The sequence below is a fragment of the Stylophora pistillata genome, chromosome 4, assembly GCF_964205215.1.
Source record: "Stylophora pistillata chromosome 4, jaStyPist1.2, whole genome shotgun sequence".
NCBI lineage: Eukaryota > Metazoa > Cnidaria > Anthozoa > Scleractinia > Pocilloporidae > Stylophora > Stylophora pistillata.
The window spans coordinates 2,791,445-2,809,415 of NC_142522.1; the positions used below are offsets into that span (position 1 = coordinate 2,791,445).

A 17,971-nucleotide genomic window follows, 5' to 3' on the forward strand; every position below is an offset into this window, starting at 1 on the left:
AACGCATAGAATAAAATTCACATTTGTACATGGAGTTGTTTATCGTGGCATATCAGTCTGCGACCTTATCTCTGCAATTTACGTCGTAGGGGGAAAAGAAATATTTCGCTTCCAGGCCTAAGCCCTTGTCTTAAACCCAGGACTGTCTTTTTTTTTTCTTCTCCAGCCATTTGTCAGGAACAGTGTCTCAATGGAGGTCGTTGTGTTGGACCTGACAAGTGCGCATGTCCTTACGGATTTACTGGAAACCGCTGCCAGCAAGGTACCAACTTGACACGAACAACTTAGATACATAGATTAGTTTTAAAACGAAGATTGATTTCATCCATAAAATGAATCGCTTTCTACAAAGAGGTGAAGTTAGCAAAACAATCCATTAAACAGACGTGTTCTAAACTGGAATGAAGAGTAGTCTCTTCTTAAGTTTTCACCATCAGATGTTTGCAAGAAATTTTCAACGGGTCTTACCATTTCTGAGGTATGATTTCCTTGGCTAATTTCCAAAAAACTTACTATAATATGTTTATTCTCAAGATTATAGGGTTGGTCCTTGTTACACCAAAGTTAGGAACCGAATGTGTCACAACCAGTTACGGGGTGTGGTCTGCACAAGACTCACGTGCTGTGCAACTATTGGACAAGCGTGGGGCAACCCGTGTGAACGCTGCCCTGGGAAACCAGGTACGTTGTAATCTTCACTCTGTGCAGCCTGACTCTTTAGTGGAGGGCCTAAGCCAGAACCCTCCACTAACTTTTGAGATAAAACTCAAGTTTGTTTGAAACCAAATATGACGAATTCTCTGTCATTGAAGTTGAACTTAATAACTCCATTGCAAATACATTGAAGTTCCCTTCTGGAGCATTTGCTCTGCTAAGCTATTAAAAAGGAAGTGAGAAACTTTTCTGAGTAAACCAAAAAAATGCTTTACTTTGATGAATGGCTAACTATTCCTTGCAAGGCCTCAGTGCAAATATTGCTATCAGCTCTCTCTTGCCTGTTATTTGAATCTCGGTATTAACCTTAGGTGCTCCGATCATTAAAGAGTTTTTGTTAACTCTTAGGTGTCTACGTGTTAAAATAAATTACTTACTTACTTCAAACGTATGTGCACGATCCTCGAAGTAAAATCAGACCTGAAAAAATTCAGGCCTGTACGGGATTCGAGCCACTGACCTCTCCGATACTAGTGCAGCGCTCTAACAATTGAGATAACAAGCCAACTGGGAGCAGTTTATCAAATTAGCCCGACATAAACCTGTAAGATGATAAATCAAATGCAACGAATATATTAAATTCATATATCTGAACTGCGGTTATAGAAACGTATGGGCACGATCCTTGCAGTAAAGAACACTATTTAAGCAATAGTGAAAATCAGGTCTGAAAAAATTCAGGCCTGTACGGTATTCGAACCGCTGACCTCTGCGATACTGGTGCAGCGCTCTAACAATTGAGATAACGAGCGAACTGGGAGGAGTTCATCAAATAAGTCCGGCAGAAACTCGTAAGATGATACTTACTTTACTTACTTACTTACTTACTTAGGGGTCCTTCGAGCTGTAAGACTGAGTACAAAACTCGATCTAACTTGTCGTTTAAGCATATCAGTTTAATTTTTGTGCATAAAGCTTACCCACATGGTACAATGATTGCGATCATAATTTGATGTTAAATTTTAGTTGCTTTCTCTCTTTTTTATAGAGCCTTGTGATCGAGGATTTCTCCCAAATTTTCGGAGCAAGGCATGCCAAGGTATTTTATTCTCGTTTCATGAGAAATGTTGTTGCGCAATGATGATTAATTTCATCATGAAATGAGAAACCTTACGTTATCTTATGCTTTTTTTTCTTCAGACATTGATGAGTGTAAAGCTATCCCAAAGATCTGTTCGGGCGGAAGATGTATCAACAACATTGGGAGCTACCGCTGTGAATGTCCCGCGGGCAAAAAACTAAACACGGACTCTCAGAAATGCATCGGTAGGTGTAATTTGCCTTGGAATGCCTCTTGAAATAACGATAGAATGGAAATCAACTTTTCGGGCACAAATTAATTTCTTTTCGCCGATTGCTTTCGAACCTTGAAGGTGAATCGTAAATGTCATCTACATACTAAAATTGTGTTTGACCGCTATTTGATAATACGTTTCTTAAGCCGATAGAAACACTGCATAGATCTAGAATTTACAACTTTATTCGTTCCTTTCGTTTGTTATTCTCTCCATTCGAAAACACAAAAGCCTTAAATGTGATATCATACCTAGACTCGGTTACTGACCGGCATTGTTTTATTCCAGACATGGACGAGTGCACCGAGATCCCGGGCATCTGTGCAAACGGCCGGTGCGAGAACACAGACGGTAGTTTTCGATGTGTTTGCAAAGAAGGATTCATTCTAAACGAGGACAAAAGCTTTTGTATAAGTAAGCTGTTGTTTCACACTTTGAGACAGTCCTTACATAGTTCTCCTGAAACACTGCTTCTACTACTCCAAGGAGATTCCCGCCAATTGTGGATTTTATAATTTGAGGATGATAACAAAATGTGTTTATTTGAGGCTTTCTTTCATTTTCTCAGGCAAAAAATCCGGGTATTGTTATCAACGAGTGGTGAATAACTACTGTGTTGACCAGTCGTCTTCAAACAGAACTAAACATGGCTGTTGTTGCTCCAAAGAGAGTCCTGCTGGGTGGGGACCGCTCTGTGAACGATGTCCTTCCCAACAAACACGTGAGTTGCACGTGACTAACTCTAAATCGTTCTTCATCGTGGTGAACTCATTTTTCCCTAAATGGAACGTGTCACTCTTTGGCGAATTCATGACTTGGACACGTATTAAGCTTTAACGCAACGTTTACTGTTTAAGTGATCAGATTTTCCAATATCATTCCCCGCCTTTTTCTCTAGAAAAGCGCCGCAATCGATAATATAATTCTTTTCTCTATTATTTGTAGCGGAATACTCAGAATTGTGTCCAAACGTTTCTATTCCAGGTAAGTTACAACCCGAAAGCTGAAAATGATAAAATCCGTTGTTATGTTATGATCTATTTTAAAAGAATCGTTACTTCCTCACAAATCTTTTTTATTAAATTCGATTAAGTCTGGGGTGTGAATTTCCCTGCACGCGTATTGTAGGACAGTTGGTGTCCAAACCGCGCGAATTATGGTTGTTTTGCGCAATCTTCACTCTTGCTCACATTTGCCTTTCTGTTCCTTTCTGCCATGTATGGACTAATGTTTGCCAAATGCCCTTCTTGATGGCTATAATTAAAGTTATTGACCGTTCTTGTCACACACGATCGTCTTTATACTTAAGATTTCTCTGATTTCTCAATCACTCCTCAATGAGATTCGTAAACGTATGAACAAAGGCTCGTCAGCGAGTGAGCTAGCACTAGTAGTCCTCGGTTGCAGAATTATCCTCTACTTTTAGTTTGGCAAAAGTGCTCCATGGAATCGATACTGCATACTGACATAAACTACTTTTTATTCTAATTTGTCCCCTGGGAGTGGACGAGTGTAAAAGGCAAGGGGACCCTTGTCCTAATGGCAGATGCATCAACGTTCCAAGTGGTTTCCTCTGCTTGTGTAATACAGGATATGTTCTCGGACGAGACAATAAGTGTCTTGGTAAGTGTGTCGCAAGAATTAATCCCTCTCTGTTTTAAACCAAGGAGCAATGAATTTTAGCTCTGTATCAGGGGAGACTTGCTGTCTCCGGATACGACCAGGTATATCCCTTTGCCAGATACTAGAGGCCTTTGTAGGAAAAAACCTTACCCCCAAAGTGTTTGGTGAAACACTATGGGTGCTAAAATCTCAAAAGGTCGCGGCGAGCATGGATATAGTGGATATCAGGGATTTATGGATATTAGTTTTGGATGTAGTCTTGACCATTAGGGTTACGAGTGTCGAATGAGCCCTGGAGAAGTTTATACGCATTACAAAAAAATTTGCCCTTTTCTGTAAATCTTACTGTCCTATGAAACTGAGAAAGGAATAACCATCTTTTAAATGTTTGTGTCAGTTGAAATGGTCGATAGGTTTCTGTTGATACAATTCATGATTTCCACGTTTCCTCGATGGCTGAAAATTGTTGTTTTGCAGATAAAGACGAGTGTTCAGCGGATTCGCGGCTGTGTAGAAATGGGCGTTGTATTAATATGGAAGGTAGTTACAGATGCGAGTGTAACCCTGGCTTCCAAGTCTCTTCTGATGGAAAAAGGTGTTCTCGAGGTTAGTCTGTGGCAACTGTTCGAACATCTCCTCGCACGAAAATCTCTATAACTCTAAAACTTGGTGCCTATCCAGGAAGTGGTTACCTTTGAAAGAGATTTTATACCTTTTTTTTAAAAAAAGTCGCTTATTTCCTAGGAGTCGATCCATGCTCGCAGTCAGGTGTTTGTGAAAATGGCGCTTGTGTGAACACAAGAGATGGGTTCACTTGTCAATGTCGAGGCGGATACGCATTGACCTCTGACAAAAGAACATGCACAGGTGAACACGTTTTTATTTTATTCGAGTTAACCATTTTTGAGCTGTAGAGGAACGAGAATAAAACTCGTCACTCGTCACTCGTCAACCTTTGTTATAAGTTACCACTTTAGAAGGAAGAAGGACTCTTGTGGAATTCCTACTCATGTTTAGCGGAAATCAGTGTAAGACATAGAGATCATTCCAATTAAAATTTGCAGTGATCGCATCGTATTCCTATGACATCGTTCCATTGTCGTTGTTACGATATTTGTTTTGTAGCCAGACTTACTCACACGTGGCAATTGAACAGCTTTTGACCTGTCAGTTAAATCTTAATGGTAGCCACTCCCTTTTGGCAGATATCGATGAGTGTAAGTCCCAGTCCGTCTGCAGTAACGGCCAGTGTACTAACTACCCCGGAGGTTATGAATGCTCATGTGCTACTGGGTTTGAACCAAGCTCTGACATGCGCCATTGTAACGGTGAGTATATCTCCAGGATCTCTGAGAGTAGCAATCCTTCTAAAATATATGTATATATATATATTTTGCCAAATGATTGGTTAAAATATGGAAACAAAGTTTAGATATGTCATTGTTTTTGTTCCACAGACATAGACGAATGTCGTACCCCGGGACTCTGTGACAATGGAACGTGCGTGAACAATCGTGGATCATACCGCTGTACATGCAACAAAGGGTTCCAAAGTACAACAGATCCAAGAGTTTGCAGGGGTAGTTACTTGCGTCATCTTAGTTTTGAAATATTTCTTAGTTAAGGTTTTGTTAAAATTTCATATTCCATAGCGATTTATCCTGTATTTAGAGAAATTAATCGTGAAACTTACTTCCACTCGGAGGGAAAAAACTGTACCATGAACGATGAGGCCGGAAAAAGGATCAAAATTCCGCTAAAGCTGAAAGACGTCGAGACGCCATGAGTTTGGGCACTTCAATATAATATAAGATAACATGAGTAGTATATTAGTTAGAATGAACTGTTAAAGTAATCTGTTTAGTGTTATATCATTTCAGACATCAATGAGTGCCTCCAGAATAATATTTGTATGAATGGTCGCTGTGTGAATGAACCAGGTAGCTTTAAATGCGTTTGTGAACGAGGTTTCACCCCAAGCGCTGACGGCAAAGCTTGCATAGGTAAGATCACGTGCAGTTCTTACTCAATCAGATGCGGAAGAAAAGATAAGGTTCTCCGTTGCTTACATCAATTTTATACAAAACTACCAGACGTAATCGGAGCACAGGCTAGAGCTTCTATTCTGCATCTTTGAAAGGTCGGGAAGAGCAATGATGCTTCATGATACTTCATTGCAAAGTCCCAGACTCGGAATGGTTAGTTAACATGATGATTGAGCAGGATTTCAATTAAGTTGTATGGTACATTTGAAATCAGAAAAAAAAATTAAAGCCTTCGCACAGACACCTACAAGACCGGAAGAGTTTGGCAGCCATTCCTTTTTCTCCTATATGCCTTCGGGCGGGCCAGAAATCAACCTCCATCCCCTGGTCAAGAAGAGAGTCCCCAGAAAAGAAGTTAAATGAATTTAATATCAATTGAAGGCCGAATTTCAAAACATATTTGTCTAAAAATGTAAAAAGATTTACAACTTTGCCGTCCTTGTAATTGATTTAGATACCACCCTTGGTCGCTGCTACGCTAAAGTGGAGAGCAGCCGATGTTCCGAGCCCCTGATGAGATTTCTTACGCTCTCTCAGTGTTGCTGTGGAATGGAGAATGGTGGCCAGCGAGGGTGGGATGATCCATGTACGCCGTGCCCTCTAAAGGGCACAGGTAGGATTGGTTTACTTTTTTCTTCATTATTACATATAAAAAAGTATATTGGAGTAAAATTTTAGCAGTCGCATTTCCACAAGGTTGCTTTCGCCCTCCGTTTCCAGGCTAAAATCAGAATTTGGAGTTTTCATTTTTTGTAGAAGGGGTAAATTAATAATGCTGTGTTTGATTTTGTTCTGTTTTGTTTACAGAAAGTTACGAACGAGTGTGTTGTAAAGGACCCGGAATGACTTGCGGTGGAGATGGTAAGGCCACCTGAATGTGCAATTTCGTTGGTAAATTAAGTGAAATGTATGGAGGCACATAAAGGACCTTCCAGTAAGGGTGGCGCATGGAGGGGGGGGGAGGGAGGGGAGAATTCTCACACTTTGTTATTATGGCATTTGGAGTTATATGAACATGATTTAATGAATAGGATCTACTAGTAAGGGAGGCGGGGGGGAGGGGAGGGGGAAGTCCTCATACTGGGGTAGTATTATGGCATTTGGAGGTATATCGTTGTTTTCTAATAAAAATTTTAACTTTTGACTGAGAAAAGGAGGTGTGGTAAAACCCATCTTGCTTATTCATTTTTCTAGCAATGATATAGATTTAGTTTGGGGAAAACATCTGTTCTGTAAATGTTATGCTATTGAAAACTGACTCAGTTATAGCTTCGCTTATTCCATTGATAGCGCAGAGAAAATTAACCTTTGTTGTGATATTTTGATCATTTCTGTAGATGTTGATGAATGTGTGAATAATGCTGGAATGAAGACAAATGTGTGTACCAATGGACAGTGTCAAAACACAATGAAGGATTATATCTGTGTTTGCAATCCAGGCTACCGCAGCGATGTTACTAAAAAGCTATGCAATGGTTAGAGATAAACTGTTCGTGCGTGTTATATGCATCGGATAGACTAAATTTAGTACTTAAGCAGTTCTTTCCTTGAAGACAAAAAGCAAGGCAACTGACAGATAAAGACATGAAGATGAATATCTAGCAGAATTTTGCGTAGAGATATGGTCAGATAGTAACTGCATTAGTCGATAATGGAAACACCATTGCATAGGCATTAGGGACACTACACGTTCGATAATGGAAACACCATTGCATAGGCATTAGGGACACTACACGTTCGATAATGGACACACCATTGCATAGGCATTAGGGACACTACACGTTCGATAATGGAAACACCATTGCATAGGCATTAGGGACACTGCACGTTCTTACAAATAGCCACCTGACTAGTTCCTGAAAATGTTCTCTTTTGTTAAATTATGCCAGATGAATCTATAAAAAACAGTATTGCTAGCTGTGCCATCAAAATCATTAGGTCCCTCAAATCTTTTTTTTTTTTTTGTTTTTACTTAGATATCGACGAGTGCAGAGAAGATCGACGGCTTTGCCTAAATGGAATCTGTCAAAACTTACCCGGAACTTTCTCCTGTGATTGCCCCAAAGGATACTCCTTAAACACCCAATCGACAACCTGCGAAGGTATGAGATTTGTTTGTGCAAGTTCAATGTTCTTCCCTTTTTCCTATAATACACAAGCTTTTCGATCCTTTCCGTTGTAGCAATGAAAATGTCGTCATGAGTAAAATCAAGCTCTACATCTACGTTTCACTTCAAAACGATCCAGAGACAAGCACTATCTTTTCGCAGCCTCCGCTCATTTCATTCAAACGCGACAAAAACATAGGAAATTTTTTGGTCAGAAGTTCTTTTCAGACTAATGACCAACCAGGCACTTTTAAATGCGCTCGTGCACGATGCAAAACGTGTCCTTTCATTCACAACACTGATAAAATATCGGGACCTAAACGATTCATTAAGATCACCGATCACTTCACGTGCACTTCCGCCAATGTTATCTATTGCATAACTTGCACTTATTGCAAAAAGATATACATCGGCGAAACAGGCAGAAGACTAGGTGACCGATTCCGAGAACACCTTCGAGACGTGGAAAGGAATGACCAGGACACATCGAATCCAGTCGCTAGACATTTTAATTTACCTTATCATTCTAAGTAACATATGGCAATCTGCGGTCTTTCCTTGCACTTGGGTGGCACGGAAAGCCGTAAAAATCTTGAACAAAAGCTTATCTTTCAAACCGGCAGTCTAAATCCCACAGGGATCAACGAACGCTTTTCATTCCACTAATTTATTCATGTTTTTCTCGTTGCCATGTTCCCACCAATAACGTAGCTCCATTTTCTGCCTTTAAAAGCACACACAACCCACAATTCCTCTATTCGCTCCGACGAAGGGCTAACGCTCGAAACGTCAGCTTTTGTAATCGTTACGGTGGCCAATTTACCATTTCAACTTTGTTGATATATCCAAATCTACATCTAAGAGTTGTTGAGAGAGAAATTCTGAAAAAACAAACGACCCTCCGAACGAGAAATGTTAGCGTGGGTTTCAATGGGTTACTTGTAATGCAGCTCTTGCCAACCGGTGGTAGCCGCACTTTACGAGACGAGTCGCTGGAAAAACAGCCCAGCGGAGAGAATTTTTTAACTATCTAAGTTTGGTTTAATTACTTCCCTAAGTCCTCCAGCGTTATGTAGAGCGACCATAAAAAGATAGCGATTGTTCCTTCCCCAATAAGGTCTTGTGCTTTTCCTTTACATAGGTTAAACGCTTTTTGATTGATTGTGGTATAACCAAACCCAAATGAATGACAACTGCCAATCAGAAAAAAAGATTGACATTCAAAAACCCACCAGCTCGTGACTATTTTGAGATTTGCATTTCATTGGTTGAGAGGATAGCCAAATCATTCTAGGCCAATCAAACAGGGCAAACAATGAAGTAAAATTAAATTACTAGAGGAACTTTTCCTAGCTGACTTTTCATTCTATCGCGCTTTATTTTTTACTTTCAGATATTGATGAATGCGCCCTTGAGGGTCAGTGTGTTGCTGGAACGTGTATAAATTCGCCTGGGAGTTTTCGATGTCAGTGTCCTCGTTATTACGAATTAGATAAATCGGGCAGAATTTGCAAAGGTAAATTTCTTATAGGTAATCTGCAGATCAAAACGATATAAAATTAAGAAGTTTGGTTATTGTCGTAAATAAGTAAAAAGAGTCGAAGGCATTGTGTAACCAGCGTGGCACTACACTATGGGAAGTTGGCAATGTAAATTTCTCCATGATTATCTGTTTAGTTTCCTTCATAGAAATTCACCTCCATGCCTTTGGCCTGAAATTTAAAAACAAATATGAACTGTCGACTTCGCTCGAAGATAGCTATCGATGATTAAAAACCTTTCAACGTTACAACTACCACATTCCAATGGCAATCGATATATTCTTGGGTTATGCAACCTTAGCTACTGTTTTTGACGGCTACGCGATCTTCCTTGACAAGCCACGATCACAGGTATGTCCAATCGATCGATAGCCATTTAACTCTGATACTCGTGTAAATGTGACCGTGTTATTGCTTAATTTTCAGACAAAAGAACAGGGCAGTGTTGGACGAAAATCATGAACAGTCGCTGCGAGGAATCCATTAATGGCGACGTTTCGTTAGAAATGTGTTGTAACACCATAGGTAAAGGCTGGGGAAGTCCCTGTAAAGAATGTCCTCCCAGAAAAGGAGGTAAGCGATATATGTTTTATTCGTAGCGTCGAGAGGCACATCCTAGTTTCCCTCCGCACTTGCATTCCTTTCTCATTTTTCTCTTTTCTTACCTTATTTCCTTTCCACTTACCATTGTATCACCTGTGGGTTGATGTATGAACAGATTGGATCTGTGTTAAAGATCCTCACTCAGGCAGGCTTTAGCGATACTTGAGTAAAGTGACGCAAACGGAACTAGAAATTTCCCCCACTCGCGCCTCTATACCCCAACTGACGTTCATAACACGTCATTAAATCTTATGTGCTATCGAGCGTCACGGCCCCATAATTTGATTTTAATTCATTTTTTTCGCAGATGAACGGTGCGCTCTGGGGTACGCCATTCAAGATAAACCACGGTGTACAGGTAATTAAAAGCAAAGCCTTCCCTTGAGAACTAGAAAGTTATAGAAGAGATTGTAGCCATAACAACCTGCGATGGGTTAAGTAACAATATCAAATAAAAATATCAAATCAAATTAGCGCCGCCCGGTTAGCTCATGTTGTAAAACTCCGGACTACCGTGCGGAAGGTTAAGGGTTTAAGCTCTAGACCGGACCAACACTCAAATAACGAAGGAGAATGTGCTGCCTTAAAGAACCCACGCACTTATCGCAAAGACGGAGCAGGGAACGTAGCTCCCGGTGTTGGGGTCTGGCCTGTTTACTTAAAATTAGGGGGCATCTGTTAGATTTGCCCTTATTCGTTGTAAACTGCTACAAGCAGTCTGGTAAAGTCCCCTGCACAGTACAGTGTTGTAAGATTGGCCCTAATAAGTCCCATGGGGAGTGGTCTACTAACCTATGTATGTATGTACCTACCATGATTGACAATAATATTAAGCTACTTTTATGGACGTCCTTAACTTTTGTTGTACTGCTATTCCTTATCTCTGAAAAAGTGCAAACAGAAGTAGAAGTCAAGTATCGCAGTGAAAGTTTGATTCATTTGATATCTGGGCTAATAAAATTGAACCAAAGAAAAATTTATCTAAAGAAGGCACTATTTTCATCCATTCCCTTCTATTAAGTAGCATATTGACTGCTTTGCAGATCTTCACTGACACCTTTTACAACTGATGGGTGACGGGTTTTTTAACCAACGATCTTATTAAATACGTGCACCCTTTAACTGAAGGTAGTTATCTTTGTATTTGTGGTTTGCAGACATCGACGAGTGCATCCAGTTCCCTGGCTTGTGTAAAAATGGAATCTGTCGTAATACTCTAGGTAGCTTTGTTTGCGAGTGTTCTGCAGGCTTGACCTTGGACTTTACACAGAAAAACTGCGTGGGTAAGTAAAGGGTTTGTCTTTATGGTAAGGTGGAAACTGTTGGCAAATACCTCTTGCAAAAAATTCTAGTACGCATGATCGTATTCCAACCTATCCTCTTTTAAAAGGTTATGTGGGCGTTAACGTTCAGCTCTTTCCCGAGTTGCTGATTTCTTTTTGATGGCTAAGAGTTATAGAATGGAAATATCTATGGATCTTAACCAGCTACGACTGGAGAAACCACTGCCCAGCTAGTGCAGCGTCACTGTTTGCTGGGGCAGAATTTGGGTCAATCTGAATAGACATTATCATATAATCGTTAAGATCACTATTATCATTCAAACCGTCTTCTTAGCGATCGCAGTGACCTCGAAAAACAGATTACTTGGCATTTAGGCTTAAAACATCGTATATTTCGTTGATATTACCAAAATAATGGCAACAATGAAATTACTGTTGGTTTTCTCCCAGATCTACGGGAGGACGTGTGTTACGGTTCTGTCTCCTCCAGTGGCTGCGAGACGCCCTATCGCGGAAGGTACAAGAAAGTAGACTGCTGTTGTTCTAAGGTGGGAGCAGGCTGGGGTAATCCATGCCAAGAATGTCCCTTAGAGAACACAGGTAAATAAATATGGACAAGGCAATAGCAGGCCTCCCGGTTAGCTCAATGGATAGAGCGCTGGACTGATGTGCGGGAGGTCGAGGGTTCGAAGAATATGCTACCTTTCTATAACATCAAGAAATGGTTTAGATATTCTAGTCTTCTCGGATAGGGACGAATAAATGGAGGTCCCGTCTCCTGCAGGGTTAGGGGTAGGAGACGTTAATTTCCCACGCACGAGATTACTGTGTGATGGATGTCCTCCCCTGGGGTGGGATGGGTGGGTTGTTGCCTTGCGTTTCATATATGAGCCTCTGGCTCGGGCAATATGGTAACCATGCCCCAGGTAAAGACATTAAACTTTGATTACTATTACTATTACTATTACTGTTACTAAGATGATGAACCTTCAACCTTCTCAAAGTGCCTTATCTCTTCCAAATTATTATTTGATTTCTAGTCTCTGTCTTTTATCAAAAAAATATATATTATTTGTATTTCGTGTGCTGCCTCCTTGTTTTCGGCGTGTAGAGTAAATTAACGTCGCTCGAGTTTCCGAGTTTGAATAAGAAAAATTTGAGACATGCAAAACAAGCCATTCTAGATCCTCTTGTTGGGAGAGACCTATGAATAATTTGCGCCGGATTCCCTTTGTAATCATAAAATCGGGAAGCCAATCTCTGAGGTCGATACTCTCCTGGAATAATTAAGTGTAATGTCTTATCGAGAAATCTTAGAGACTCAAAATATTTTCGACCAGTTTACTGTGCGGTTCCAACAAAAGCAGCGGCTCTTGGAAAAAAAGGGCTATCCTAAGGGGACGTTTACTTTCAGAATTTGCCATGAATTTCTAAATGTTACTCCTTCTCGGAGAGTAACGCGGGTGCCCCATGTAATCAAAATTTTTAAACCGGAGGGAACTCGGATTCAGGATGAAGAAGCTATAATAACTTTTTTCCCGATGTTTCGTGGGGAGGAAGCTGACAGAGAAACCGCGCGTGCCTGGGCAGCCAAAAGCTGGTTTGTAACTACGACTATGTTAATTCATTTAGATCCGTTTGAAGAACTGTGCGGCAACCGAAGAAAAGGATTCAAGACAGTTGATACTCTGACTGGACCGAGAGTTGAAGGTCACTTTTATATATCATGAAAAAGCCAGGCTTTCTAATAAGTTTTATTTTCATTTTCGCCATTTCGTTATTCCATTGTAAGCTCATCACAACCATTTCCGTTTTCTTTTTATGAAAGATATAAACGAATGTGCGATTCAAGGCATTTGTAACAACGGACAATGTGTAAACGCACAAGGAGGATTCCAGTGCGAATGTACACCAGGGTACGCCTTGGACAGCGAGGGAAAAGACTGTTTGGGTAAGGAACACTTGCTACCACCCCGTATCCTTTCATTCATACCTTGAACCTTGAACGTTGATCGTTTCCTGGAAAACGAGTTTTCCTAAAGTCTTCAAGTAGTTGGTGTCATGGCAGCAAAAACTGAGTTAACGATTCTTTCACGCAAGACAACGACCTCTCGCGAATGAAAAAAGCTTTTTCATTCTCTAAAGGGTCTAGATAAAATTGTCCTTGCAGGCTCCTCTCTCTCATACAAGAAAACCCGACTGTCACGTGACCTCCCCTGACTGTTTGTATCGGTGTTAAAGGATCCCTTCCAACCACAATACCCTGCGCGCCTCTATTATTGTTTTGATAACTAGTCAAATAGAAAGAACAATAAATTTGGAACGCGATTGAGGAAATTCGAGACCTCAGTGAGGCAAATGTACTCAGATGAACGAGGATTTCTTTCCACTTCACGACTTGTCCAATACCGGATGGCAGAGAAAATGGCGGATTTCACATATTGCGCGCGCAATGTATTGTGGTTGGAAGGGATCCTTTAAAGCCTTAAAACATATTCAAGGAAAGATAAGCACTGAGAGCGAGTTGATTGATCAACATGTGTCTCTTCTACCGTTTTGCAGATATCGATGAATGTCGAATTTCTGCGGGACTGTGTGGTAATGGGACTTGCACCAACCTTGCTGGCACCTTTCGCTGTGACTGCTTTACTGGATTTGAGAATGCTCCAATGATGATGGAGGTTTGTATTGGTAAGTAAGAGGAAATTCGAATACCATCCGACTCTCTTGACAATATAATCGGGCTTCCTTTGATACCCATCGTTTGTGCAAAGCTTCTCGGCGCCATCTTGAATTATCTTAAATTATGCGTCGTGGTAAGTTTAACCGAGAAATTAGCGCATTGATTGGGTTACATACGGGTCGTGAATGTTGGATATAGAGAGCGCGCCTGTCAGACCATTAATTAACAACCGCTGTGTTACATGGAGCTGGTTTGCTGAAATATCACGTGATACAGCATTGGTCCACACCGCGTGCGGAGGGACGGATACTACAGTGCCACATTCATACATTCTTACCGCCTCGTTTCTACACCCTTAAAAGCAATTTCCAAATATCAAGAAACGCACTTCATATTCCTTTATAAGGATTTTACGATACGAAAGTCATTTTCAATAGTATAGCCCCGCGTGCCGTGCTGTAGTTCATTGACTGAATGTAATGCACTGGACCGTGAAATATTTTCTTTCTTCAGACATCGATGAATGCGAGCGGGAGCCTTGTGCAAACGGCACATGCGTGAATACTGAAGGAAGCTATAAGTGCATTTGTCCGAACGGAATGGAACTTATGAAGGATGGCGTGACGTGTGAAGGTTAGTTATAAATTTCAACATCCTGACACTACTTGCTGACCGAAAGGCATTTCCTTAGCACCCTATACGGAGGTTTTACTTGGTAAATATATTTAGTTTCATCGATTGTGAGTGCCGAAGGAGAAAGAAAGAGGATAGCTTAAAGAAGTCAGAAATAATCATTATGTCATCTACTCTAAATAGAATAACACCATACCCAGAAAATAGATTCTGAGACTGAAACGTAGAATGTATTAAACAAAGGGTCTTTACAAAACGCCAAATTCTCCTGAATAATCTGCAGGGAAATGAAAGACAACACGACGGAGAAGCATAGTTGGGATCTTAAGATTGACGCGTAAACTGGATACCGTGGGATTTATGTTATTGTGAATAAGTTGAAGATGCAGGCCTGTAGCAAACGCAGTGACTCATCTCGTTGACGTAACTAGAAAGCAATCACCAACTTGTTAACCTACAATTACTTTTATTTTCAGACGAAGATGAATGTTCAGATCCAAACAAATGCCGTAATGGTGTTTGTCAAAACTTCCGCGGAGGCTATCAGTGTTTGTGTGACCCTGGTTTCGTGGTCACGGAGGACATGAAGGCGTGTGTAGGTCAGTATCATAATTTTACATATGTTCTGCTGGTAGATAGGCTAGTCGCAGCTATTGAGTCACGCAAAGCTTAGTTAAAACATGAACAACGATACTTCATGAGAGAGTTACGTGACCTTTATGTTAGAAAATGGCCGCGAATGGAATTTATCTTTGAGATAAATGTTTTGCTATTCACCTGGGAAGAGATACCCAACAGCCGATAGAAAGTATTAGCTTGATGTTCTAGATAACATTTTTAAAAACTGGATCGATCATTGGATAATGCTATTCAAGAGTTTTCGTTGGCTCAGCCAATGAGCCAAAATTTTTCTGCAATAATATACTACACTGTTTTAGATTACCAAGAACATATGATATTCTAAACTTATTGTGTTAATGTTCACAGATATAGACGAGTGTCAAGTGGATAACGGTACCTGTCAGGAAGTGTGTAACAACACTCTTGGTAGCTTTGAGTGTGACTGTAGGGCAGGTTTCACGTTACAACCTGACGGAGTGACATGTGGAGGTACCGCTTATGCGCTATGAGTCTTAGATAAAACCTGAGTGTTTTTTTTTTTTTTTTTTGTAATCACAAATTGACTCAGTTCGGTTGCACAATTACTGCCGTCGAATAGCGAGTTATCAAATTTCCTGTTCAAATTTCTTGCATATTTACAAACTTCTTAGCATTTCCTTGTCTTTCTAAGATGCTCTTGGAAACTACTGTGACAGCGCAGGAACCCCAAACATAATGGCACACATACTCCCTTATATTTTTCGAAAAAAAGGCAATTAAAATTTTGCGTGCCAAACGACCAAAATGCCGTTCTGCAGGAATCCTGATTGCTACTCCGAGATGATGAGTGCGCATTCACTGTACTCTTGATTACAGATATCAACGAGTGTTCGCTTGGCGTGGACATTTGCGGGACGGGGAACACGTGCAGGAACTCCGAAGGCGGGTACTATTGTACGTGTGGGCCTGGGTACGTGTCTGCTGTTGACAGGAGATCCTGCATTGGTAGGCTAAACTTACAAGCTGTGTTATATTTGGTTTCTGTTAGAAGGAATGTGGTAAAAATCGATGTAATGAAGAGAGACGATTAAGTTAAGATTGCAAATCCTTTATTTAGTCAGTCATGCAACTAAGATTTCATTTGTGTTACATGGGATAATTTTGCTCCATTTTCACCTTCAGACGTGGATGAATGTCAAAACGATCCTCAGCTTTGTATTAATGGTGTCTGTCGAAACACTCAAGGCTCGTTTGAATGTCTCTGTGGCATTGGATACGTTCTGGCTAAAGAGACAACTGCATGTATTGGTAGGTACCATGCCTAAAAAGAGGTTTGTTTGTGGTTAGTCTCCTTTGCACCTTTTAATTGTTGATATTGGTGGCATTTTTTCTAAGGGGGGGGGGGTGGGGGATGGGGGAATGTCACACAACGCTTACTCAAAGCCTTAAGTGACGTACTGAAAGATGGCCTTAAAGGAGACCATGTTACCCCTTTCTCATCTAAAAAAAAAACTCAGCAAACTCTTTTTTTTCCTGTAAGTTCTTTGTAATGCGTGCCGGTGCTCTTCGTCTTTAATTAACCCAATCCATCTGTTTCTCTTCAGATGTTGATGAATGTAAGATAGACCTGCATCAATGCGGTGACAATGCTAACTGTACCAATAGTATTGGCAGCTTCACATGCGATTGTAAACCTGGATTCGCCGGAAGTGGCAATGAATGCATAGGTGAGTGCTTATAGAAAGAGACCTTTTCGTCAGCTAATTATGGTAAGAGTAAATCTATCAGCGAACTATCACAAATGTTGCAGTTTGATTGGCTACGCTATCCGAAAGTGGGTGGCACACGATTTCTTTATTTTCTTTTGCTTTTTTTACCCTTCATTTTAAACTAATTCGAACTTTGTTCGTGATATCATTTTCCAACACTCCCTTGACATTATCTTTCTTCGCCGCTCAGATATCGACGAGTGTGTAACAGGAGCTGCCAGGTGTCATGAGAACAGCATGTGTGTCAACATTCCAGGCTCTTTCAGTTGTGTATGTGGACCAGGTTACACAGGAGATGGTTCTTCCTGTAACGGTAAGCTATTATGATTTTTATTAAGTTTCTTGTAGGCTTCCTCAAGGCTAGTAAGGAGCATTCCAGTAAATTACGAACGGAAACACAGCTCCAAATTTGTACTTGACGGATTACTAAATGTAACCACGCGGTAGTTTTTCTGATGTAGTGGGTATTTAAAAAATTGTTTTTTTCCCAGGTAAAGCGATTGCAAAAGAAAGATAAATATGGGAAAATTTAATGAATGTGAAAGTCTCACACCGCTAATTGAGCATGCGTTTCTCATTTCGCAGGAAAGCATGTCTCATTTGTACGAGGACTGCTTTGGAAATACCTTTCCATACGTGAAACTTCCTTTCAAGTGGAACTAAGCACTATAAGATGCAACTCACAAACGCAAAAAAAAAAAAAAAAAAAAAAACGCGGCAGAATGGCCATGCGTTGCATAGGCGTCTACATTTAACTAACGTCACTTATGATGTTGTGCTTTTCAGATATCGACGAATGTCTACTGGAGGACAATCTTTGTGATCACGGACAGTGCACTAATAAAGCTGGCTCATATGAATGCGAATGTGAGCTTGGATATATACCAGCTGAAGATAAAAAGAGCTGTGTTGGTAAGTTAGTCTATCAACGGATCTCCCTATCGGTTACTCAAAAACAGCGCATTCTTTGGACCAACTTCATTCCAGCCACAGAAAACGTGAGCTCGATGCCCAAGCCGCTGGTCGGGATATGAGTCCGCGCTCCTCCTACTACTTGAATTATTCATGGTACTT

The 17,971-nt window shown here is 40.6% G+C and overlaps 1 protein-coding gene across 1 annotated transcript in view; it reads left to right on the top strand.

Moving 5' to 3' along the window:
• Window positions 1-17,971, top strand: part of LOC111321680 (fibrillin-1) — a 38,451-nt gene that overhangs the window by 3,449 nt on the left and 17,031 nt on the right. Inside the window, exons 5-37 of the mRNA XM_022924631.2 lie at window positions 167-262; window positions 535-681; window positions 1,703-1,753; window positions 1,855-1,980; window positions 2,298-2,423; window positions 2,578-2,730; window positions 2,955-2,993; window positions 3,513-3,632; window positions 4,110-4,238; window positions 4,377-4,499; window positions 4,838-4,960; window positions 5,090-5,212; window positions 5,513-5,635; window positions 6,132-6,290; window positions 6,485-6,538; window positions 7,015-7,152; window positions 7,654-7,779; window positions 9,179-9,301; window positions 9,753-9,899; window positions 10,237-10,287; window positions 11,087-11,212; window positions 11,663-11,812; window positions 12,845-12,922; window positions 13,041-13,163; window positions 13,775-13,903; window positions 14,409-14,528; window positions 15,005-15,127; window positions 15,516-15,638; window positions 16,005-16,133; window positions 16,311-16,436; window positions 16,733-16,855; window positions 17,088-17,210; window positions 17,684-17,809. Of these exons, the coding sequence (XP_022780366.2) occupies window positions 167-262; window positions 535-681; window positions 1,703-1,753; window positions 1,855-1,980; window positions 2,298-2,423; window positions 2,578-2,730; window positions 2,955-2,993; window positions 3,513-3,632; window positions 4,110-4,238; window positions 4,377-4,499; window positions 4,838-4,960; window positions 5,090-5,212; window positions 5,513-5,635; window positions 6,132-6,290; window positions 6,485-6,538; window positions 7,015-7,152; window positions 7,654-7,779; window positions 9,179-9,301; window positions 9,753-9,899; window positions 10,237-10,287; window positions 11,087-11,212; window positions 11,663-11,812; window positions 12,845-12,922; window positions 13,041-13,163; window positions 13,775-13,903; window positions 14,409-14,528; window positions 15,005-15,127; window positions 15,516-15,638; window positions 16,005-16,133; window positions 16,311-16,436; window positions 16,733-16,855; window positions 17,088-17,210; window positions 17,684-17,809 (3,876 nt within the window). The remainder of the gene's footprint in view (window positions 1-166; window positions 263-534; window positions 682-1,702; window positions 1,754-1,854; window positions 1,981-2,297; window positions 2,424-2,577; window positions 2,731-2,954; window positions 2,994-3,512; window positions 3,633-4,109; window positions 4,239-4,376; window positions 4,500-4,837; window positions 4,961-5,089; window positions 5,213-5,512; window positions 5,636-6,131; window positions 6,291-6,484; window positions 6,539-7,014; window positions 7,153-7,653; window positions 7,780-9,178; window positions 9,302-9,752; window positions 9,900-10,236; window positions 10,288-11,086; window positions 11,213-11,662; window positions 11,813-12,844; window positions 12,923-13,040; window positions 13,164-13,774; window positions 13,904-14,408; window positions 14,529-15,004; window positions 15,128-15,515; window positions 15,639-16,004; window positions 16,134-16,310; window positions 16,437-16,732; window positions 16,856-17,087; window positions 17,211-17,683; window positions 17,810-17,971) is intronic.